The 25013-nt window shown below is 42.0% G+C and overlaps 1 protein-coding gene across 4 annotated transcripts in view; it reads left to right on the plus strand.

Annotated features, from left to right (window-relative positions):
- Positions 1-473: 473 nt before the first annotated feature.
- PIKFYVE (phosphoinositide kinase, FYVE-type zinc finger containing) overlaps positions 474-25013 on the plus strand; it is a 65247-nt gene continuing 40707 nt past the window's right edge. For all 4 annotated transcript variants that reach the window (XR_001878038.1, XM_017834929.1, XM_017834938.1 and 1 more), the window contains exons 1-10: positions 474-620; positions 3275-3456; positions 4948-5127; positions 10963-11081; positions 13774-13945; positions 14673-14880; positions 17278-17367; positions 20495-20633; positions 23273-23430; positions 24237-24348. Coding sequence is in view for 3 of the 4 variants with exons in the window: in XM_017834929.1 (XP_017690418.1) it covers positions 3285-3456; positions 4948-5127; positions 10963-11081; positions 13774-13945; positions 14673-14880; positions 17278-17367; positions 20495-20633; positions 23273-23430; positions 24237-24348 (1350 nt within the window). In the remaining variant the exon portion in view is untranslated. The remainder of the gene's footprint in view (positions 621-3274; positions 3457-4947; positions 5128-10962; positions 11082-13773; positions 13946-14672; positions 14881-17277; positions 17368-20494; positions 20634-23272; positions 23431-24236; positions 24349-25013) is intronic.

Raw genomic sequence — 25013 nt, forward strand, 5'->3', positions numbered from 1 at the left:
GGCGCTATGTTGGTTCAGGCCCGCCCGGGCCCCTCGCGCAGGTGCCCTCGCGCCAGGGGCCCGCGGCAGCACGGACCGCGCCGCCGCCGTTCCGGGCCGCGCCCGTTCCGCGCTCTCCCGCCGCCCGGGCAGTTCAGCAGCCCCGGGCCGCACGTGCCCACAGCCGTGTCCACCCCGCGGCCCCGCAGCAGCCGCACCGCCCGCCCTGAGGGGCCGCGGCGGGGAGCGGGACCAGGCGGGAATCCCGGGGAGAGAGTGGAATAGAACGGAATATTAAAGATACATATGATATGTTATGATTTCCCGGGGGTCACGCGAGCTCCCCCCACTTCCAGCGGCTCCCGAGGCGGGGCGGGGGGCGGAGCGCGGGGCCGGGCCGCGGGCGGAGCGCGCGAGGCTTCGATTGGCGATGCCTGTGCGGGTGCGGCGCGGTCGGCGGGCGATTGGTCGGGGCTGGCGGCGTTGCCGGGGCCGGGCGGGGCCGGGCGGTGAGGGAAGAGCGGCGGTGCCGCCCCAGCCCGTGCCCCGCTCCAGCACCAGGACTGACACCGACGCCGGGACCGGCACTGACACCGGCACCGGATCGACACCAGCACCGGCACCGGACCCGCGGGCAGCAGGTGAGCGCAGCCCGCCGAGGGCCGCGCGGTGCCGCCCGGGCCAGCAGCGGTGGTTCCCCTGCTGCGTGAGCCCTTTCCGGGCTCCCGGCCCGGCCCCGGTGGCGGCTGCCGGCGGCGCTCCGGGGATCGCTTCCTGCCGCTCTCTCCCCGTCCCGTGGCAGGTGACCCCCGCGTGTGCCATCCCCGGCGGAGGGCAGGGGTGTGCCCCTCGCAGGGGGAGCGGGGCAGCCGGGCGGAGGTTGGGAGGGAAGCGCGTGTGTCGCGCAGCTCCGTGAGAATTGCGGGAGTTTAGCTGGTGCACCCGGGGTGTGTTATCCGGGTGCCCGGGAGTGGCGTCCGTGTCACAAGAAGGGGCCGGACCCTTCCGGCACCGGGCGGTTGTGGTCAGTTTTGTGGGACCCGGGATGTCGCGGATCTGGTCTGGATGTAGCAGCTGGAGGTGTGTGGAGGCTCACAGCCCTGCTTGCGCTCTGTGTTGTATCGGTGATGACCCGGTGATTGCTGAAGCTGCAGCCTCAGGCGGGTTTAGATGCGTTCCCCATAACTGTTGGTGAGGTGATATTACTCTGGTTTTCTGCCTGTTGACCAATATGTGCACCTTGCTTTCTGATTTCCCTTAATACACAAATAAGTGACTGTTTCCCTGTTTCTTGCAGTGGGGTGCAGTGGAGTGTTTTCCATTTAGTGGGAGAACTAAAGCACTTTAAGAAACGTCGATACACTCCGCAGCTAATGTGTTGTGTAGCACAGAAGATCCAGGTGTTTATGGAACTAGTGCCAAGTACAGTGCTCTTCTTTTCAATGTGTTTTAATTAGACTAGTACTGTTGTCACAGAAGCAATTACTATGTGTTTTTTGCCCCTTGAAACTGGAGTTTATTTTTCTGTAATCACATATATATATATTGCATGCAAGTTCAGAGACTTCCTTGTTATTTTTGTCTTGCCAGGCTACAGTCGGTTGCTGAAATATGAACATAGTTTCCTATAAAACTGGTTGGCTTCGTAATGGCACTTTTAATGTGGTAGTGTGAGCACAACCCTGTTGTGTGTTCAGCATTTAAAAAGTCAGCTATTAGTTGCCTTAAGATTGAAGAAACAATTCCAAATTTACCTGAAGATGTGCTCTTGAAGGAAAATTTTCCATCAGCCCTGGTGTTTAGGCACGTTCAAATCACCTGTTTGAATAATATTGCTGGTATGAACAACAAAACGTACCCTGCCTTACAGGGGACAGGAATGCAGAAGCATTCCAGACTAAGCCTTACATGAAGAACCTGACCAAAGTTTCTCTTGAAACTTAGTGAATGATGCCTCTCCATTTTCTTTCCTAAGGATATGTGAATAGCAGGGGAAACTCTGGGCTAAAGGTGCTTGCTATGTTGCAGAGCAACAAGCAGAAGTCCTCTGAGAAATCATGTGAATGACTTGCAGATACTATCTTTTGTGCATTCTTTGTAGGAGTGGTCAAACCTTGCCACATGAGCCATATGCAACTTCTTAGCGCTTCCAGTGTCAGTTGCTAACCACGTGGATTTTCTCTCGACTGCATAGATTCTTTTTTTTTTTGGTGTGGCTTCTTACAACTTGGAAGAAACTATTCTAGTCAGTAAAATATGCCTGTTGGTTCCAGGGAACAGTTGTGGAAACTGGAAATTGGTCTTTCGTGAAGGAGTGTGTATCAGCTGCTAAGCGGGAGGTTGTCTTGTACAGCGTTTTGGTCCTTGGCACAGGTAGAAGTCAACTAATCACTCACAGATTCCATCAGCTCCCCGTGTTCCTGTTATGTCAAACATTTCACTTAGTCTTGCTTAAACAAAATGAAGGTAGTCAGCACCTTAGCCTAGCAGGCTAAGTGAGGCATTGTGAAAGAAACTGGGTGTCTGTTGAGGAAGAATATGGGCTGTGGGAAAATATGGCTCTTGGCTGTAACAAAGCTTTGGTACACAGTAAATAGGCTTTATAAGTACGGCTTCCCCTCATACAGAAAGTGGTTCGGATTTTTTGTTTGTTTTTCCTTTAATAGAACTCCCGAAAACAAGGTAGTTTGGAGGTGGTAGATTTGACAACAAATAAACCACAGTCTGGGTTGCTTCCCCGGTAACCTGCACAACAGTCGGTATTGTAATGTGGAGGGGAAAGAAGCAGTTTACCACTGAGCTTAATCTTTCAGTCCTGCTTTTGTTTGTAGTTCATTCTGTTTCTCATTCTGAAGTTAAGCTGGCCAAACAACAGGTCTTTCTTGTGCTTGCTCAGGCATGCCTGTCTTCAATTTTATTGTTTCAAGGGCTGTAGAAGTCATAACCTTAAGAGAAGAGCTGTCAAAGTTAAAACTTTGTTGTGATATGTGTGCAGAGTCTCCGTTTGAAAACTTCAAGTTCCCATAAAACCGCAACTGGAGTGTGTTGCCAGTGTAGAGGCTGTTCACTGCTCTGAATGTTTAACTGGGTGCTCTGAATTGCTCTCCGCAGAGATGTTGATCTCTTGTCAGTGACTGGGCAGGGGACATGGGCTCCTAACTCTGGCACTTGACCTGTGCTAATAGCAGATGTCTGTGGTCAGTTGGGTGAATGTCTCCTCTCTAGGATCTTCAGCTGACTGAAGAGGTTCTGTTTCACCACCCCTGTATAATGCGTGTTGCTGAACTCTTTCCAGGGCACGTGAAATGGCTGCAGATGACAAACGGTCTCCGACACTGGACTCTACCGGTGATCTACCTCATTCTCCCAGCAGTCCATCTCATCTCACTCACTTCAAACCACTGACTCCTGACCAGGATGAGCCTCCTTTTAAATCAGCCTACAGTTCTTTTGTAAATCTCTTCCGTTTCAGCAAAGGTGAGGGCTGGGGGACTGTGTGTGTGTGAGCTGTTTGTGCCCTCTGCTGCCACATAAACTTGTAAAAACACCTCTGAATATAAGAGTGTAATATCAGATGGCTGATGGTGAGTCAGTTCTTTTTCGAGAAATGTTGGATTTTGATTTTAGGTGACATAGTAGAGCTTTGCTATGGGAGAAGGTAGCTGGCATCTTGCAGCTAGAAATCTGTGTCTGCCCATGAAAGTCAAGACAAGCCAGTTAGCAGATAGCATTGTATAGATTCTTAGCTTGACATCAGAATTCCCTTTGCTTATGTGAGGTTTTCTTGGGCTGCAAGGAGTAACTCTCTGCCAGCCTGTATGAGCAAAATGCTTGCTTGTCCTTCCAATGCAAGTTCTTGTCCCACTTGCTCCGTCCCTCACCTTCCTGTGCATCTTCTCCCTTCAGCTGGGTGACACCTGAGCTGCAATAAAGCAATGTATTTACAGAAAGTCCACACTTAATTTCCATGGCTTAGGTGTTCCCCATTAAGAGGTCTGAAATATTGTGAAAGTTTTGTATATCAAAAAGTACTAATTAATTTTGGCCTTTGTGCTGTATGTATCACGAAATATGTTCTCAGTAGGCAGGCTCTAAAAGAACTTCATGAGTTTCTTATTTGTTTCAAAGAAATATCCTGCAAAGAGTGGTGACTGAACGCACCTTGATTTTGTGCAAAGTCTGCATACCTCTACTGGGGATGGCAGACTGGTCAGCTGCTTTTGTTTAGTCTGTTCGTTATCCAGCTCTGCTAAGCTGCAGTGTTTGGGCTAGGGGAAAAGGGCCAAGATAGCTTTTTGCATAAGCAGACTGATCTGTTTAGACTCTTCTTGTGCAGAATGAAAAGTAATTATCTGCTATGACTGCTATTAGTTTGCATAGTAGAGTAGCACCTGTCATTGCTAATTTATTGAAAGGAACATAAGATGTGGTCAATATTGGCTTCACTTGTTTGTTTCTGGCAAATGTAGCTGGAGTCAGCAAAGTCTTGTGTTGACAGAATGGGAAAACAACCTTGAAACAACACATGAAATGGACACATTACTAGAATCAATGAGAACCTGTCTATGCTTGATCTGCTGATGGAAATTAAAGGCTATGGTAACTTTAGTGTCACCTCAGTACTGGCTACTAACATAACTGAAAAACTCTTTTCAGGGCAGAAGCTGATAATCAAGTGTAGCTATTCCATAAAGCAAGAATAATTAATGTTTGCCAGTTTTGTTTTTTAGACACTTTTCACATTAGGGATATTTCTGAAATAGCCTGGCAGACAAGTTCTAAATACCTTCCTATTTCCATGATTTCTGTGGTACTTTTAAAATTGAAAATTTATGTGTTTTGTGATGCTTAATCATGATCCAGATCTCACTCTATTTGTGAGAGTTTTTTTACCTTTAGTTTTGTATGCACTATTGGTTTTCTTCATCATGTCTGAACAGTTGGTTTCTTGCTTTTTGTCAACTCTAGATGATGGCAGGCTTTCATCCCCGGCAGAGAGAGCAGAGGCAGGACAGAGTGATCCACAAGCATTGAGTGGTGGCTGGTCCAGTCCTCAGCATCCCACCAGGGCTCAGTCTCTGAGATCACCGATTCCTTACAAAAAACAACTGACTGGTGAACTGCAAAGAAGATCTTCTGCAACTCTGGGTAATTTCAGCTCTTTGTGCTATAAGGCAGTGTTGTAGTAGCCAGTCTGGGATGCTTCAGGGTGAGGTGAAAGGAGGTGAGCAAAGGTTCATTGACTGTCCAGTTTTATAACAGAATTTATTATGAGGGTATGCTGCTTCTGTTAGTGAGGTTGCACTTTAACCTCAGAAACATGTTCCCTCCACCCTTCTTGGTGTTCCAGCAAGACAAACTGTTGTTGGGGCTCTGCTCTTTCAATTGTAAAACAGTCTGGAACAGAAGACTGCCAAAACACATCCAACATTTTAAAGTCACTGAACCTTGATCCTGAAAATTTCTGCTTAGTCTTGAGAGATTACAGTTTTTTAACATCCACATGCTACCTCTAACTTTAGCACTCAGTCTGGATGGATTCGATGTTTCTGTCTTCAAGGGAGTTATAAATGCAGGTTTTTGCTTGTAGCTGTTTTGAGGAGAATTGAATAGGAAGTTGTGCTTAAGTATTTTTTTTCAGTTCTACCTAACCTTGGAACTATTGCCAGATGCCATACTGAATCTGTTAGCTGGAATGGGAATTGAATGTAATTTTAAAGGTGCAGCTGTGAATTGGCTTTATGAAGATCGGGAAGAGCTAGGAAGGAGATTTCAGAGGTCCCTTTTGAGATCTGCCTGGTTCCTGTCAGCTCTTTGTGATAGCCTTGAGGAAACTGCTGAGCTGGGTAACAGTCCTGTGCAAGACAGTATTTCCAAGAGTATGGTGCCTAGTGCAGACAAATCAGATCTTAAATGTTGTTAATGTATATGGGATTTTTAGAAAGATGTCTAGTCTTGGTAACCAGGCAAAAGTCCAGTAGAGATAGCTAACATTTTCATCTAAGTCACTTGCATGCTTAGTTGAACACATTTATCATCTTCCTTTTTGCCTTCTAGTACTCTTTGCTCTATTTAGTTGTGCCTGTCCCAGCAAACCAATTAAGATTTGGGCTTTTTTTAAAGATCTTTCTGGAATGTGCCAAGTACAGCCATGTGCTCTTGGCTGATATGCCAATCTACTTTATTTTTAATTACCTCATGTAGATCACTTGGAAACTGCCTGGGGATTAGAGGTTAGAAACCTTCAGGTGAGGTATGTTGTTTGATATTCAGAAGGCAGAGATAATCTTGCTGGTTGACTTCTGCTGGGATTAGGCAGCCAGGAAAATAAGACTTAGTTTAAGGTGTAGGGGAGGAACTGTTGCTGTATTATTCCAAATCCTTTTCAGGACCTTCATTCATGTCCCTAGATTTGAATTGCAAGTATGCTTAGAAAAATGTCATGATGAATCAGCCTGGAAAGAAGTAAAGTTAGACCAAGCAGGAATTGCTGGATTTTTGAAGAGATTTCTGTGAAGTTGTGCGCTGAGTGGCCTGACTCCCTGTTCAGTATTTTCCCCCAAATAACCTTGGTAACAAACATGAACTTTGTGTAATGCAAGTAGAAGTATACTGGGTTGGTGAGGAGATTTTGGGGGAGTTTTTAGGCCATCTCACTTTATTTGAAGAGGAAAAGAATTCTTGCATTGCCTTTCTCCAAAAATCAGGCTTAGTTTTCTTTTTTGAAGCAAACTTAAGATAATTTTTTTCCTTCATTTGCCTTAAAAGGTGCTGAATAATCAGGTCTTTGAGGATTTCTGAACACAGAGAAGAGGAGAATTTTACTTCTGCTACTGCCGCTGATGCTGGGCTGCACAAATAATCTTAGAAATTATTCTTATATCTAAATAATGAAAAGTAGGAAAATAAGTGATGTGATTTACATAAACACCTAGATTGGTAGGTTGGTTCACCCACTCAGTTCAGTGACAGTGAGGTGTCTAATCTAGTTGAGTTTTCTTGTGGTCTTGTATCTGCAGACCTGTAAATGTCTCTCAAGGCTTTGCCGTTACCCAGATACTTCGTAACATCAGCAGGTGTAGGCAAAAAAAGTCTTAAGTACTTCACAAAGGTCTCTAGCCTACTTGATCTTAAATAATATGTCAAGCAAACTGAAAGGAATGAATAAATAAAAGGCTGCTGCTGGTGCCTCTAAACAGTGATGGAATGAAATTGCTTCTGAAGATGCTGACTCTCACCCCTCATCTGTCCATTAGCTTGCCCTGTATGTGCAGCAGATACTCTCATTGCTCAGGGACCGTGCTGGCTGACAACTGCAAGTGCAGAACAACATGGAGGGGTGGTTGCTTTTGTAGGAAACCACCTAGCATCAAATATGTAGGGTTTCAACCGTCTGCTTCCCTTCAGGACTGCTTACGCAAAAACATTATAATAGCACCTTGCTGGCTTTTGTGAAAATAGGACAAGCTGTGGGTGCCTGGCTTGTGTCAGAGATGCTCTGAGCATTGTGTGGATGAAGAACCAGTGCTGAGACTCTGCAATGTCTTCTGTGGCCTCTCTCTTGGATAATCTCTTGCATCCTTGTGTACTGGAGTAGGGTGCTGCAGAGCAGATGTCACTTCTACAGTACCAGAGGGCTCAGCTGGTTGTGTTGGACTCTGTGTGTCTGTGCTGTCAGATGAGGGCTTTCAAGGTGCTGGATTGAACCAAAATAGTCTGAGAATGAGACTGTTGTCACCGAGATAATGTCACAATAGTAGGGAACTGTAAAGGAGCTTAGTAGGAGTAAGGGATGGCCAGTGATCACATGGTAGGGGAAGAAGGCCTGAGGAAAGCATATGGTGGTTACTGGGAATCATGTAGAGCATTAATTATTATCAGAGCATCTTTTCTAATGAAAAAAGATTTTGGAATATGAAAATACATGTTGTAAAATGAAGTTAAGGCCAGCTTCCATACTTTTCATATCAGTACTTTGTATGCAAGTGACTTGAGGAAGATGTGATATTTGAACTGTGGTAGTGAACTTGAATAGGAAATTATATGCTTTGGCAGCAAATGACTAAAAAAACAATTCATGTTGATTTGTTTTAGCAGAACTGTGGCATCCCTGGCAGGGGTATTTTTTTATTGTTGAAACTATGAAGCTCTCTGTACCTCTTTGTGTTAGGGTATGGTCATGTAGTTAAGTTGCAACAAAGAAGTTCTTGTGGTGTTTTTGCCTTATCATTCACTGTAAAAAACGAATGCTAAAATACTATATAGTCACGAAAGAAACTCTCTAAAAACATATTTCCATGATTCAGAAGATGTAAAGGTTTTACCAAGATCAGCAGCTATGAATACATAGGGGAAGAATGAGGGCTACTGTTGAAATAGGAGAACTTTTTTTTTTAGTAGCTGTAGGAGTTAACTTTTAGCTTAAGAATGATAAATAGGTTAGAAATAAGTCAATTTGGAAATCTGTATGGAGTCCCTTTGGTATATTGAGATGTTCAGTGAACATGTAGATGGGAAGGGAATGGATAGAAGAAACACAGTTGCTGCATAAACTGGTATTCCTGAAAAGATGTGTTCCACAGTCATGTTGGTGTGTTATACTTAAGGCCTGAGATGCAGCAATGACAAATAAAAGTTTGTGGAGCTGATCTGATTGTCATAACAGATTAAATAACACTTAATTCAAGTTTACTTTTATTTTAAAACCTGATTTGTTGTGTGTGACTTGAATTGTGTGTAATGGGGTGTGGGGTTTTTAGGGGTTTTTTGGGTGGTGTGGATTTTTGTGTGTGGGTTTGGTTTTTTATTTCTTTTAGTAGCATATACTGAGTTTGCTATCTCAGAAGCATCAAAAACTTAGATGTATAAGTGTAGGCAACCCTCTTAGACCACATCAAAAGAAGATATGAAATCTCTTAAGATGTGCAATTGATGGCAGTTGGGATGATGATGTGGGCAAAGCAAGAAAAGCGCTCTTACAGTTTGTGTTTGTGGAAGGGAACATGGGTTTTGCAGATTTAATGGTGAAATGAGGAAATATGTTTGCAATGCTGAGAATGTATACATCTGTAAATCATGTGTGCATTAGCTGAGAAAATGACTGTGGTATTTCTAATAGTGATGAGGAGTAAGAGTTAACCTAACATTGATACATTCTCTTGTAAGGATGTTGTTTTAGACGCAGTGCATCCTATATTGCAGGAACGATAACTTCTGTTCTTGCTATATGATGTGTTTTGCCCCAGAAAGGGAGAAATCCCATGATTGAGAAGGAAAAGAGCCAACTGAATTTTAATCTGAGAATCATTCAGCTTCTCTAGTATAAACAGGTTAGCCATGTGCTGCTACTGCTGATGGCATGTTTTTTTCTCATGTAGATGATAAATCCCTTTTGACGTTGTTTTATATAACAGAGAAAAGGGCATTTAGCTATCTAGAACCAGTGTGACATTTCCTCATGGCTGTGTATGTTTGTATTTTGGGAGTCATCTGCCTGACAAGATTTGTAGCTAGTTAGGCAGGAGATCTGATAATAATTCTTAAAATTGGAAGCAGCATTCCTGGAAAGGAGATACTCTTGAATTCAGAGGAGTATCCAGGAAGTAAATGCAACATAGATCTTGTGATAGAAGTAAGGAGGAACCAGAGGTTTCTATGGTATTATCAATGTTTTCTTGAAACATGAAAGACCCTTTAATCACCCTAAAATACTCACCTTGGTATTGCCCGAAAGTCTATTTGTTTGATTTTTTTAAAAAATAAATTCCAGGTGTCTGGCCACAGAAATGTGTTTAAGCATCCTAGAATTGCTTAAAAAAAAAAAATCTCTTGTTGTACATAGTAACTATACGTGGGCTGATTAGCTAAAAATATGTACTAAAAACCTGAAGAGGAGGCATGGACTCCCACGGTTTTAGTCACATTGCAAGTGAGGGTTTTGGTCTCTTGCACACAAAGCAATAGCCTGGTTGTTACTGCACTGCAACAGTTAACAGGCTTGTGCCAGAGCTGTCAGCATTCCCGCTGACATCAGTGCTATCTGAGGCAGTAAACAGAAAGCAGCCATGACTGTTCTTCCTGTGCTGGGGCAAGCTAAATAAAACGCTATAGTCAGATGGAGAGCAACGAGGCTGGTAAGAAACTTTAAACTCTTCAGAAAGTTGTTGATGTAGAAAAGGGACTCTGAAAATGTTTAAATATTTAAGTAAATAGAGAACTGTGTTTTCAAATCTTTCTGGAGGGAAGGATCCTATTTGTAAGTCATACAGCAACGCTTCAAAGTAGTCAAGCGTTTTATAGGAAAGAAATTAGCTGCATTACCTTTTTATTCAGGAGTCACTTTGCTATAGTTAATCAAGAATGACTGTACAAGTTCTCAATAACTTGGCTTTTTTCTTAGGAAAAAACCAAACCAAAACAAAGAAAAAACCTTAAATATGTGAACTTCTGGGTGCATTTTATTCAGAGCTACTGTTTTTAATAGAAAATGAGCAATTGAGTCCTGGCATTGACTGTAGTAATTTATAAATAAATTTAGGTTGAGGCATTGACTTATACCACTCCTAGAATGAATGTGAATATTGTTGCAATTCTTTTTTAAGTATTAATATCCTAGAGGGCATTTTTAAAATGAGACTTCAGTGTTTTGTAAAAGACTGCTACAAGCTTCCTATTGTAGGTTGAAAATCACTTCTTTAAAAGATGTTTTTGTTCTCAGAGAACTTGGGTGGCTTCTTGTAAACACAGAGGATGGTATTTAAAATGTCAGTCAAAGCAAACTATCTGGCATCAGAATCTTCTTTTGGGGGAAGAGAGTGCAAAGGCAAGAAGTGATACACACTGTAACTTTAGAAAATGTAATATATGTAATGTAATACATGTAATGTAATATATAAGTGAACATTTTTCCCTCTAATGGGATTTTGTGATGTGGATATTGGTGTATCATGAAAGAAATAAGTACTACTCTCTCTTCCCTTTCAGACAATCGAAGGAAAGTAGAACCACCTCTTGGAGGTCATGATCCTCGAACAGCAGTTCAGTTAAGAAGCCTCAGCACTGTTTTAAAACGCCTCAAAGAAATCATGGAGGGGAAGAGCCAGGTAATTCTTTTGAATGATTTGTAGGCCAAACAATCTAAAAAATTGTCTGTTTTCTGGGCTTCTCTGACCTTTGTTTTTAGATACATCATGATAGGGTTTTTTTGTTTGTTTGTTTGTTTTTTTGGTTGTTTTTTTTTAATATTTGAAGGATGAGTGAATAAACTCAAAAAGCATTGTGTGAACGCAGGGGAAACAATTTCAGTTTATGCTGACTCTTGACTTGTCAAACATCTGTCATATTGTGGGGGTGAATCATTGCAGTTACTGGGCTTCTTGTGCATGGACCAGATGCTGTCTTTAGACTCCTTCCAGCTTAGGTTGGAAGTACTACCTGATGGTTTTCTCCCTAGAAGGCTAACCATGGGCAGGTGAAACACATTGACTGCCACAAATAGTAATGAGAATTCTGGTAATTAATTAAATCTGCTACTTACTATGGTAATGATTGGTCAGCAGTATTTGCTTGAAAGGCTTGTCTTGTTAATCAGTTTCGATTTAGCTAGAGAAGGATCTGGTGCTTGCTACTGACTTGCTGATTTCACCTCCATCTGCTGAGTTTGACCGTACCTTTAACAGGAGGATCTAGTTGAGAAAAGAAGCCACAACTATTTATAAGTGATGGTATAAATAGCTGTGTCTGTGGGTAAGACGTGAACAGGCAAAAGTACATTTAATTAAACTGACTGAGGAGAAAAAAGGCTTTTGGCTTGATTGCTTTTACAGTAGACTTTGAGTAAACTCACTTAGCTTCCAGTGCTATTCTGCTTGTAAGAATAAGTTTGCTTTGGTAGAAAGGGCAATATTTTTGAGGGTGAAGCAGAAGTCCTTCATTGCAGTAAGCGGGGCATTGAGTGTGACACCTGCTAATAATTCAGTTTGAAGGCCTTAGAGATTTTCAGACATCTCTGAATGCATTGGAGAAGTGCTGAAACAGATAGGATGCAGCAGTAAATGAATATGACCAGATGTTTCTCTGGAAGTGGTATGTTAGTTGTCAGCATGCTGACTTCTGGACTAAAGGTAATGCATCAGTGCCTTTAACTGCAGCCATGTCTTGCTTGAGTTCACTCCATGCAAAAGTTTCCTGCTGCTGTGGTCTTGGCCTTTCTCTACAGGAGACCACTCTACTGTTGTAGAAAGCTTTCTCAAATTCTGGAAGATGCTGTTCTAATGAGTATCTGCTGCTAATGGGGGTCAGAATCCTGTTCCGAACCCTTCCTTGTAGGCTGTTCTTGTCATGAGCATTGGCTCTGACTTGGAAGGCAGAGAACTGGAAGGTGTCACCAGCAGTGCCTGAGTTTTTAGTCATGTCCAAACGGGGCAGAGGCACTGCTGCTTGGAACAGTCAGTCCTTCTGTCATAGAGTCAGAGACTTGGCTTATCATGCAGAGCTGCAGCAAAACCTGTTATTGGCATCCCCTGCAGCTTTGCAGCAAGTCCTTGGCAAAGCTCTTCACTGCAACTTTCCCCAATTTAAAAATTTCTAGATTCTCCAAAACATTAGACTGCCTTGAGCAGTCTTCCACCTCTTTCTGTATGAGTTTTCTTGGGTGAGGACAGCATGGGAGTATTGTCTTGTTGATCATAACTGTTTTGGTCTCAAAATTGGTCTAGCAGCTATGGCAAACTTTACTTTGTGAACATCCAAAAATAAACCCCAATTCAGGGTATGGGATTTTTTTGATTATGTGAAAATCAGAGCACGGATCACTTTTCTTCTGTTTGGTTACTGTCTTCTCTGGTTGTTTTGAGAAAATACTTGCAGCAGTTTCTCTTCCTAAGAAAAAACCTGGAGTATTCAGTCCCTCTGAAAAGGCTTATTGCCAGAACTGAACTCTTGCAAAGAGTGTTTCACAGTCAGGCCTGTCATGTGACCATTAGCAGTTGTTTCCATCCATGGTAGTTGCAGCTGATGTGCTCAGAATCATAATTGAGAGATTTGTCTTGCTCTATAGCTTTAACACCAAATTGAAGTTTTTTGAAAAGAAAACAAGACAAAAATTCCTGTGGCTGCACCAGTGCTGTAAATTAATATATGTTGTTGTCTGCTGAATGTGAATGCTGTAGTTGTCTTTTCACAGGAGTTATCTGGAGTTTTGAAACAACATCAGTTTGGGACACAGGCTTTTACAACAGTTTACTGGCGTGTTGAAGAATTTTTTACATGTATCTATAATACTTTTAAAATATTAGCTGTTGAAATTATCTTTGTGCACTGATAATTCCTGATAACTTGATTTACCTGTATATAACAGCTTCAAGTAATGTATGGTGGGGTTTTTACTTTTTTAATAATTTTTTTTCTTTTCTTTTTTAACTGTACTAGATGAGGGTCTTTCATGTGCTAGGGTCAAATGAGAGGGAAGAGCAATCAGTATTTGTTTGTTTGTTTGTTTCTTTTTGACCTTTATCTACAGCTCATGATAGTTTTTATCTGCTTTGCTTCCATCTTGGATCAGGGAGGCCAAGTCTTACTAAATTTACTCTCAGAGTTCAGAGCTCTCAGCCTTCTGGCTCCCTATAAAACCACATGAAAAATCCTTTCTGTGCATGTCTGTGCTTATATGCAAGAGTGTCTACACACACACTCATGTATATGAATATATGAGCACAGTCCACACAGCAGTCATGAAACTAAACATGCTTTTTTTATTTACAAAAAAAGGCTTTTATCTGCTGTCTTCTTTTGTAGGACAGTGACTTGAAGCAGTACTGGATGCCTGACAGCCAGTGCAAAGAATGTTATGACTGCAGTGAGAAATTCACCACCTTCCGGCGAAGGCACCACTGTCGACTTTGTGGGCAGATCTTCTGTAGTCGATGCTGCAATCAGGAAATCCCTGGAAAATTCATGGGCTACACAGGTAGGGTTTATCTGCTGAGGAGCAGAACAGTCTCTGTGCTGAGTTCTGTTTGGGCTACTGTATTTTAAATCCTGGCATCTGCTAGAAAATGCCGTACGGGTCTGTAGTGGGCTTAAAAATAAGCAAAAAAAACCACAGGACCTGATTCTACCAATTTCTTTATGGACAATGGTGGATTATGCCATGCCTGCTTATTTTTATCACACTACATCCATCATGACAAAACAAATATAATCACTATTTAACAAGGTTATGCACTACAAAAAGTGTGCTCAAGGAAAAGCTGCTCTTAGTAACAGTAGTTTTAAAATGTAATGATCCACATGTTCTAATTGAGGGTGAGAGAGACTCTTTCCAATGCCAATTACCATATCCTAATGGAGGTGATGTTTTCCAGACACACCAGCTGGTATGTCATATCTGAGTGGCTATTGTGGTTCCATCATTTCAGTGTGCACATGTGCTCTCTCTCTCTCTCCCTGCCTCCACAACCTGTCTCTCTCTTGCTGGTCCTCTGTTACACGTCACTGGCCTTGGAAAAATTCCCCGAGTTCGTAATTATCTGAGGTTTTGCCCTTTAAGGGAATATGAGAATTAGACTTAAACTTGCAAAGAGGTTTTGAAACAGAAAATCCTTCTGTTTTCAGCACTATACACCTCTGATCCTGTAGGAACAGAGTGCTGTTTGTTCCTGTTCACTTACACTGTCTGGTTCCCCTTTCCACAGGGGATCTCCGAGCCTGCACGTACTGCCGTAAAATAGCCTTAAGCTATGCACACTCCACAGACAGTAACTCCATCGGAGAAGACTTAAATGCTTTGTCAGATTCCGCATGCTCTGTATCAGTGCTGGATCCTGGGGAGCCGCGCACGCCAGTTGGGAGCCGTAAAGCCAGCCGCAACATCTTCCTGGAGGAGGATCTAACCTGGCAAAGGTAAAGTGAATGGCTGTATGTTGAGCTCCAGAATCTTAACTCTGTTTTCGGGCTGACAGCTGCCTAGATAAAACCTGGTGGTTTCCACTTAGGAAATTTAGAAGTGTCTCTCCTGTAAAAAGAACCTAATCCTATGCTTGCTTCCAATATTCTTTTCAAGTTGAAATGTGGAAACTTTTGTAGTGGAGTTTTAAGTTATTTACAGTTCTTCTTTCTACCTACTGAATCAGTGATTCTATGCTAGTGACAGAGCAGACTTTTATCTTCAGGGTTTAAAAAGATGGAGCCAGAATCATTCCTTCTAACCACCAATGTGTTGAGAGGCAAGTTGATGTAATATTGATGCTTTACCTGTTTAGGTTTTGAATTGGGCAGGAGTATATAAGGAATGCTATCTGTGTAAATAAGAGAAAAATGCTGGAAGGAACCACCTGTTTCAAATGAAGTGGGATCAAAAGGACAGCTATAAAGGTTCTCTGATCTCCTTTCAAAGTATATTTACTCCTATTGTTCTCAAATGAGGGGATCTTTATATTTGGAATGTGAGTAAAAGAACACTGTATTTCTCAAGCAGCATGCAAGTTTCTGAGGACCTTGATTTAATTTAATGTATGGGGAGGAAGAAATAATTGGATGTGGTATTTGTGCTCATTTCTCTAAAAACAGAAGAAAAGGAAGATGTGAAACGACTGAGGAGGTCTCAAGTCAGAACCTTTAACTGAGAGGTAGTGTTAGTGACATATGCCTCTCAACAGATCTCTTCTGATAGTATTAAAAGAAAAAACCTCAAACCCAACTGTCTTCAGAAAGTGCCCTGACTCTGGCTTTGCATATAACTTTTCAGAGTATGGTGCTCCTGTGTGGAAGCACTTGAATAATCAGCTTTAGATCTACATACAGGAAAGTACTTCTGATTTAATGTTATGGTCATTTAAAGCAGTAACGTAACAACACTTGGGATAAACACTACCAGATTTTGAACTGGGGAATAAATGTGTGTTCTCTTCAAAATAACTAAGGTACTGTTAGTTTTGTCTTCTGCTATGTTGTTAGTATCTTTATTATGGCAGTTCAGCAGCTTGTAGACATGAACATGTAAAGAAGGTATTTATATCTTGATTTTAGCACTTGGAAAATACTGCTTATTATTGAAAGGCTGATAACTTTCTATAATAAAGCACTTTGTCTTTTTGGGAGACACTGAGTGAATGTGGGCTGCTTTTGTGTGTGACAGGAAAAGAGACTGAGATTATGTGGTTTATTGTTGCTTAGGAGGATTAACATTTTCTTCAATGCTTGTTGCTCTTAAAGTGTACAGCTTTGCAGTAGGCTACAGGGCTTTTCTTAAGTACTATGTTTGGTAGTTCTTGATTGACCTTAAGAGGTTTAAACTCAAAATATTGAATTTAAAGGGTACCACAATTGAAACTGGTGACTCACAACTTCACAACAGAGCAGTGGTTTTTGTTCTAATTTGGGGCTTCTTCGTGAGAAGTAGTTTGTTTCAGAAGAAAACTTAAGAGTTGAGTCTCTTCCCAAAATAATGTATATTTGAGATAAGGCTCTTGCTTCTCCTGCTGTCATGCTGCAAAGCAGGGAGAAAAGCATTTAGGTGGGGTGAGGCTGCATTTACTTGTCAGACGTTGCTCTACTCTTTGAGCAATTGGAACATAAGAGTTCCTGCTTTAACTAACTTGAAGGGCCATATCCTTTGAAAGTGGAGTGGTGTGCTCTGGGTAAGTACAGCTACTCAGGCAAAGTTGTATTGCTTACAGTTTCTCATGAAGAGCATTTATCACACTAGAGCACAGCCAGTATGGCTGTATCGGTTGGCATGTAGTGACTTATGTCTGGTATGGTTTTGCCAACAGGATTGATGGTGTATGAACATCTGCTGTCCTTCTTCTTGGCATAGAAGTAAGCGGAGGGCAAAGGTGGTAGTGATCAGGTTAAACAATTACAGAAGGTTGTCAGGCTATCTTGGTAAAAGCTGTCTAGCAATAGCAATACATAGCATTGCATGGATTGCAAAGGTGATGTGCTGGGGAGGTGGGGGCAATGTCTCTACCTCCAAAGCATGAATAGCAGCCTATAAGGAAGGAGGATGTGTAAGAAAGGGATATAGGAGAAGCAAGTGGGAAGGCAGGATAATAAAAGAAATGGGAAGGGGCTGTATTGTCTAAGACTTGAATTTGAAAAGAGGAGACTTGAGCACTGTCTTCCAAATATCATTGGCCTACAGATAGGAAAGATTTCCCTATTCCCTTATTGATTTAACAGTCATGAGCATGAGTGAGAGGTAACACAACAATTAATTGTACTTTGATTATAGCTGTTCTGACACTTCTGTATGTCACAAATCTCTCAAACATCTCTATCATGCTCCTTTCCATGCAGTTTGATTCACCCAGACTCTGCAAGTACTACGTTGTCTGCACGCCTTGGCTCTGTCCAGGAGGATGCAGGGAAGTCACCAGCTAGAAACAGGTAAACTAATAATTTCTGTTCTGGATGCACTCCTAGCACACTCTTCGCTGTAAGGCCTGTAGTTTTGGGCTTGTTTTTACTGAGTGTGCTGTTAAACGTCAAAAATGGGATATGCCGCTACCCATATGTAGTAGTGAGGAAAGACCATTTGTGTACATATTCATATTAATAAATGTACTGCTTTTGAAGAATCTGTCATTTGCTGCTGAGTTGGTCAAACAGAAGTGGTGATGAAGAAAGGTACAATTCTGAGGAAGCTGAAGAAATGGGAGTAACACATACTCGGTAAAGGCAGGTAAAGACTGAGGTCATGGAGGAGCAGAGGTGTAGGTATTTTTTATTTGTTTGTATTGTATGCATCTCCATCTGCTCTTCCATTAAGGATAATCTTATTTAAGTTACCAGGCTTCCTTGGGCTAAAATCCCTTTGTAGATCTTTATGCAAGAGTGCTGAAATGAACTTTAAATTGTTCATGAGAGCTTTAGTATAAATTGAGTGCTTGAGCTTAATCCCATTAAATAGGCTGGTATTAGAAGAACAAGCTCCCACTTCACAGTGTTTCTGCTGTGGTACTGGTTACATACTTCTCTTATGGTTAAAGTGAGGAAATAAAGGTAAGGCAAGGATGCCTTACAGAGCAAAGATAATCCAGATTTCAAAATTGGAATCAGGAGACATTCAGAGATTTCTTTGCATTGGTGTAACAGGAGTGCAGAATGTTTAGCAATTTGGAGGGATCTGGCAGGACCAGCAAAGACTAGGGAACTCAGCTGAGAAGGATGCCAGGTGTGCCTTTTGGAGAAAGGCACAAAAGGATAAAAGCTTGGAGCTTTTATCTTCTGTGTGATGAGGATGGTTAGGAGGAGATGCCTGCCCACTAACTGTACAACTGAGACCCAAAGAGCTCGCCTGGGGAAGTAAAATACTGGTGAATAAGCTAGTACCAAAAATCAATTCTGGGCAAACATGGCAAGAGTTAAAAGTTAACAGTCCAGAGTTAAAAGTTCAATGATAAATATCTGCAGTGATGGCAAGAAATGTCTGAAACCTTGCGGATGGTCTCCTGCTTCCTCTTTGAATTGATTTTGTCTATTTTAAAAGGCCTTTGTGGTTGTTCACACATGCAGTAGTAGGAGGGTTCTGAGCTCGAGGTGGCAAGCCAAAATTCCTCATTCTAGTTACATTTTAACTTTCTGGCTATTCAAGGCCTCACCATAGTACTCACCTGGCTGGACACATGTAATGATGAAGTGTAAGGTATCTGTCAAAATTCTGAACCTGTGGAAACAAAGCTGTTGGCTTTGGGCTAAGCATTGTTAGCTTTTAGATCTTCTCAAAGCAGCTGTAGCCATTTCTTTGAGAAAAGCTTGATTATGCCTCTTTCTAGATGAGGTGAAGCAAAAAAGATGCAGGTTGAATGCATTTATATGCAGGTGGCAGAAGTTACATATTTCTATTTGTTTTCCCTGTGAGCGGAGGATGTGTTGTTTGTTCTCAGTCCTGTTATTTATAATGGGAAAAACCCCAGCAGAACAGTCAGATGTTGCAAGCAGAGGGATTCAAACTGCTCCTTTGCAGGTCCTTCTAAAGGATAGGTATTTTCATTGCAAGATCTCACCCTCTGTTTTAAAAAAGGATACACGTGAGACTTTATTGTATATAATTGTTGATGATAAAGACACAGATACGAAATCTGGCTGTTCTAACTCTTGCGTAATGCCCAAATAAAAAAATCCCTGCTGCTTTTACAGGTAGGTGCCACAGCTAAACCAGCTCTTGCAAAACAACTGGGAGGAGTGCTTAATGGTGGACTTCCATGTCAGTCTCATTTTCCACATAAGATTACTTTCTGTTAAGCTGCATAACTCTGCCAGTTCTGACTTTGAGATCATTTGAATAGTACAGAGTTTTAGCCTGCCATGAATGCCTGAAAATGACACAAAGCTTTTGCTTATCACCCCTAGGTATATATGGATGTAGGGCCAACATAGTTTCCTTTGATTCTGCATATAACTTAAAAGGACCTAACTAAACCCCTTTATCCTCAAGAAACAGAGAAGAAGAAATCAGTGATTTTGAGACTGTTTTACCTTCAGTGCTAGTTCCTTGAAGTACAAAAGCTGAAATAGGGTGGCACTGCTATTTCACGTCTGGGGTCAGCCACATCATCCATTGAGAATTCTTGGGAATAACTGTAGTGTCTGTTAGCCAGTTAGCAGGCTCTATGAAATTATCTGGATTTCGTTACAAAGACTAGAGGCTGACAACAACTCTCATCACTGAGACTGCTGCAAGCCTCTTAAGTTAGTTCAGCATTGGCATTTTGAGCTTCCCTGTTGCTGTATGCAGAAGTGTTTTCCATCCTTGCTCCTTAGAGTGGTATTAGCACTAATAGCTTAACACTGCATGCTTTTTTCTGCTGTATCATGAGAAGTTGCACTCTGATTTTCAGTCTCAGTCTAGTTGTGTGTTAATGGAGCAGAGGGTATCTGGAACTTGTATTTCCATTTGTAACTTCACAATGATTATTGCAAAATGGTATGTTTGTACTGGAGTACAAATTGACAGCTGGGCTGAGATAAGGGTGCACCATATCACAGTACAAGGAAGGCTGCCAGTGACCTCCAGCTTCAGAAGATGGTTTAGCCATTCTGGGGAACAAGTGCTCGAACTTTCAGACTCTGCAAGATTTTAAATGGATCAGGGAGAGGGGGAAATCTCAGTGCTCTGTTACAGAGATCCTGATGTTAGCTGCCCATGCTGACATCTGTCTTGCCTCCAAACTGCTGGAGCTTCTAATTACACAGCATTCCATTCCTTCCTCAGTCTATTCAAATACAGACATATGAATTGGTGTGCCTAAACTTAGTTCTAACTGCTTCATGCAAAGAGCTTTACAGAAGTTTATGTTTAACTTAAAAGTTCCAAAGCAATACACTTGCTTCCTAGGGATCCTTTCTTCTGCTTTGACAAGGAAGGAAGGAAGCATTAAGCAGTGAATCTGTACTGACCAGGGTAAATAATGTCACAGGCTTGAGTTTGTTTTTAGCATGCTATAAGATAAAGGCCTGCTCTGGTGAAGCCCCACACAATAACACACTTCAATTCTTCTGTCTCCCACTACAGGTCAGCCAGCATCACTAACCTGTCACTGGATCGGTCGGGCTCACCCATGGTGCCTGCCTATGAGACATCGGTCAGCCCCCAGGCCAGTCGCACTCATATGAAGGCAGAGACCAGCGAGGACGAGCGGAAAATCCTTCTGGTATCTTTCAGTCTTCTTTTTGCCTTGATTTGTGAAGGCAGTGAAGTCTGCCTTCCTTGTGTCATGCAGTAGGAGTGTTTTGCTGCCTTTGAGGACTCTTCTCTAAGCACTCTTATCTGAACCTCTCCTCCAAGTGGAGCAGGGATGGAGAATATTGATGTTGCTTTGGACGTTACTGTCTTCTGAAACAAATCATAGTTTCATGTGGTGTTTGCATGAAGATCTGCACAGTTTTAGTCTTGATAAGTGTGTTATGCAGTGTGGAGTTAGTGTATGATGGCTCCTTGTGGATTAAACCTGTCATGGTTGCAGCTGTAATGCAATGATCTGATTTTGTGTTTCTCCAAGTTGAGATTATCCCTTTCGTAGGCCATGTAATCAGAAACTTCAGATGCCTACTTTGAAATAGTTGCACCATCATGAATGAATTAAAGCTGTTACAGCTTATTGGGCCAAAACATAACTTGGCCCCTCCCTTTGTTTTCAGAATAAACAAAACATTTTGTAGAAGGTTGTAATGATGCACTTTTTCAAAGAAAAATCAATGTGCAATAGTGTTCTGTGTAATTCTGTTATTCCTTCCCCACAGAGGCAGTGTTGTACGTTGCAGTTACTGTACAACTTCCAGTGAAAAATAGGGTTTCTTTTCTTTGAGGGAAGGGAAGTGTTTTCAGTAAAGGAGGCAAAGATGTTGCAGAGGAGGGAAGGCAGTGTTTTTTTCACATATTAAAAGATTAAAGATCGTTCCCCATTGCCAGTTTAAAATCAGGAAGGCTAGTTCTGTGTTGTTAGGTTCTCCTGCTGTCAGCAGAATGCATACAAGTATTCCTGAGGGTGCAGGAAGACTAACTCTTGTTTAGTTGCAAAACTCCTTTCCAAGTTGCTCTGTAAATGGATAACCACGTGAGGGAGAGACATGTTTAAGGCACATCTTTATACCACCCTACTTCATGCATATATGTTGATGGAGGCACAAGGAAATTTAAACTGCTATGAATGGAACTTGAACCAAGACGTTCAACTCCCAATGCACTTCAGCTTCACTTTATTTAATTTTTTGTCTGTTTTCTTCCTTGGGGGAGAAGAGGACTGGTAGTATCACTTCTGTTCATGTAAGAGCAGAAGACACAGTGTCAGTTAATGTAGGATTTTCTATGCATTCCCTCTGTTTGTTTAATGCTTTTAGCATGTGGAGTTGACCCTATATCAGCAGTTAATTTAAAGCTTAACCTAGTCCATTCAGAAGACTAATGAACTTTGTTCATGAAATAAAGGTGGGGGAAGTTGTCCATACAGTGGTGTAAGCACATACTTCTGTGAACTAGAGGTCAAAATCCTTGGGTTAAAAGGATTTGCTATGTTCTGCCACGTTGTCCAGTTTACTGTATTCACAAGTACAAGGCAGCTGAACTGTGAAGTCTCCAGTTGCATAAAATGGTGTTATCCTATCATGTGTTCTGTTACTGATCCATTTGACTCCGTACCTGGTACGGAAGGGGAGCTACTGACATTGGTTTTAGGATAATGCCCAGGACACTCACTGCTGGAACTAAAAGCAGAAAGCCAGTCCAGTAACAAAAGTGGAGCAAAACACTGAGATCTCAGAGCACTCTTGGAGAAGTACAATAACGTGGGTCTGGCAGTTAATTGTCAAGCTGCAACCAGTTAAAATTTAATTAAAGCTTTTTTTTCCGTTACACAAAAACAGAACAAATGAGGCATTTGAGAAAGTGAGTTGCAGTGTCTCTTCTCCACCCCTTGAGGTGCTGTGCTGCTTTTTCAGAGTAATCCCAGATCCCCATTTTCCCTCTGCAACAACAGATTGTGCTGTGCCAAACCAGGGCACATATGGGAAGGTAAAAGGGGCCAGGTGCAGAGAGTCAGCTCAGTTTGGATGAAGCACAGCCTGCACAAAAGTTGGTGCTCATGTTTAACAGGCCCAGAAATAAGTCTGAGGTACAGACTGAAGTGTTCCAAGTGGCGAGGGGAAGAGATTCACAGATTCAAAAATGGTTAATTGAGTTGAGAGGAATACAAATGTTTTTTTCTTAGTGACCAAAGCTAACAGTGTCTGAAAAAGGCTTTATACTGGACAATACAAAAATGGATCCTCAGTAAGAAACGGTATCCTAGAACTTGAACATAGCGGTATGCATTGCTGTGTCAAGTACTTGCTTTATATCTGAGCTTGGTATTGGACTAGTATGCTTCACAATGACTGGGTTGAGCACAGATAACATAGAAAAATCCCTCTTCCAGAGGATGAGTTTTCATTGTCCTCTGTTTGCTCATACCACCTGAGTTTAAGAATAGGGTGCAAGACAGCAGTAGTGAGGACATAAGTATCTTACGGGCAGTACAAAATGTTCCCACATCAAAAACCCCTTAACTCTGAAGTTGCCGGCTTTGTTTTTACATTATTCTCAACTGGATATAAATGGAAGGATATTAGGAGCTGATCTCATATCTGTTTGCTGTTTGTCCTTGCACCTTTGCATAGGTTGTGCAGAATGGCTTAGATTCTGTGCCTATTTGTGGAGGGCTTTTGATCTAGAAGCTGATCCAAAGGCCCAGGTTGATGCCTTTGAAACCAATGCTAAGATTAGACTCATAAGTAACTTGCACATCTCCCTTTCCAGGACTCAGTCCAGCTGAAAGATCTGTGGAAGAAAATCTGCCATCATAACAGTGGGATGGAGTTTCAAGACCATCGCTACTGGTTGCGGACACATCCCAACTGCATTGTGGGAAAAGAGCTGGTCAACTGGCTCATCAGAAATGGGCACATAAGCACAAGGTAAACTTGATGCTTTAGTACAGCAGGTGTCTTCTGTCTGTGTGAGAGCAGGTTGTGGGTTTGAGCTGGTACAGGGTACCTTAGACTGCAGAGACAGACTCCTTTGCATGGAGATGAGAAAGAAAATTAAAATCTCTTCTTTACTGCCTACTGGAGTAGGCAGCATCCTGACTCCATAGGGCCCAAAACAACAGGGAACAGGGGGCTGTCTTGTTTGGAAACCAGTATAGGACATAGCTTGTGGGACAACTATCACTCACTTGGAGAACAGTGAGTGTATTACAAAGATTGTCCAAAATGTTCACTGATACTCCAAAGAGCAGGTCTGCCTTTGGGATCAGAGATCACTAATAGTGTTTGATAGCTAAATTTTTGGTGAAGCTGGCAGACTCTTAACCGTATAAGTGAATATAAAGAATCTGGTGTATTTAACTGTGTGAGAACAGCATAAAAGTGAGATGGTTCTTAAGTGTAGAGCAACAGTCCTCCCTCAGAGATGCTCAGTATACATAACTCAAGTTAACAATACTAGAGGAGCACAAACAATGTGTCTTAATCATCTGTTGGACACCTCAGCTGAGTTCAGAGTACTGGCAGTCTCTTTATCTGGCTCCAAGCTTGAACTAGTACACTGTGCTGCCTCACCATAATATTTTAAATAATGTCTGTTTAAACATGGCAATGGGATACTGAAGAGTCAAATACTGTGTAGCAAATGACTCTTTCTTTTAGTAGTGTGCTTGTACCATAAATCATATGTGTTTAGAACTAGACTTAGAAAACCATTTCTATTCTTATACTTCCAGGGTCCAAGCCATTGCAATAGGACAGGCCTTGGTTGATGGCCGCTGGCTAGAATGTGTCAGTCATCATGATCAGCTCTTCAGAGATGAATATGCTCTCTACAGACCATTACAGGTAAAAGGGGTAGGAAAGCTGAAAGCTATGCTTCTTGCTGGGTTTGGCTGCTGACTAGGATCTTTACCAATCCTGTTCTCAACAGCTGTGCTATGTTTTCTAAATCAGCTCTCCTGTACAGAAAAGGTCCAGGCCTTTTTCCTTAGTGGGTTGAAGCCTGAGGAAGTTTCATTTTCCCATAAAGCTTTGGGGCTGTCCTCTGTAGAGGATGAGTTGTTACATGTAGTGCTGTCTAAAGTGAAGGAAAGGGTCTTCAGTCTAGGCCAGTGCCTCTCATGATGGACATCTTCCATAGAGGCTTTGAGATGGTACAGTCTATGCTTGTGGCAGTTGTGCTGTCATGAATCTAGAATCTGTGTGCGTTGGATCTTCATATATAATGTATTAGTGACCTTCATATGAACTCTAGTGATGGCAGTAATAAGGAATTCAGTATCTTAGCCACATGATGCAAGTTTGGGATGGGGTGTTTGTTCATGCCTCCCAAACAGGACTAGTTACCTGAGGAGGAGGCAGGGAACTAGTGACCAGGTATGCTATCCTACTGTGTTTCAGTGCAATCAAACTTGCTGAAGGTAAGAGCAGTCACTGGCCTGAGTGATTGTACTGGGTTTTTTAGCTTGAACAAGATACCTCTGAAAGCATTCAGTTGAGATTCTTTCATG

This window comes from Lepidothrix coronata, unplaced genomic scaffold, assembly GCF_001604755.1.
Source record: "Lepidothrix coronata isolate B3197 unplaced genomic scaffold, Lepidothrix_coronata-1.0 Scaffold7, whole genome shotgun sequence".
Classification (NCBI taxonomy): Eukaryota; Metazoa; Chordata; class Aves; order Passeriformes; family Pipridae; genus Lepidothrix; species Lepidothrix coronata.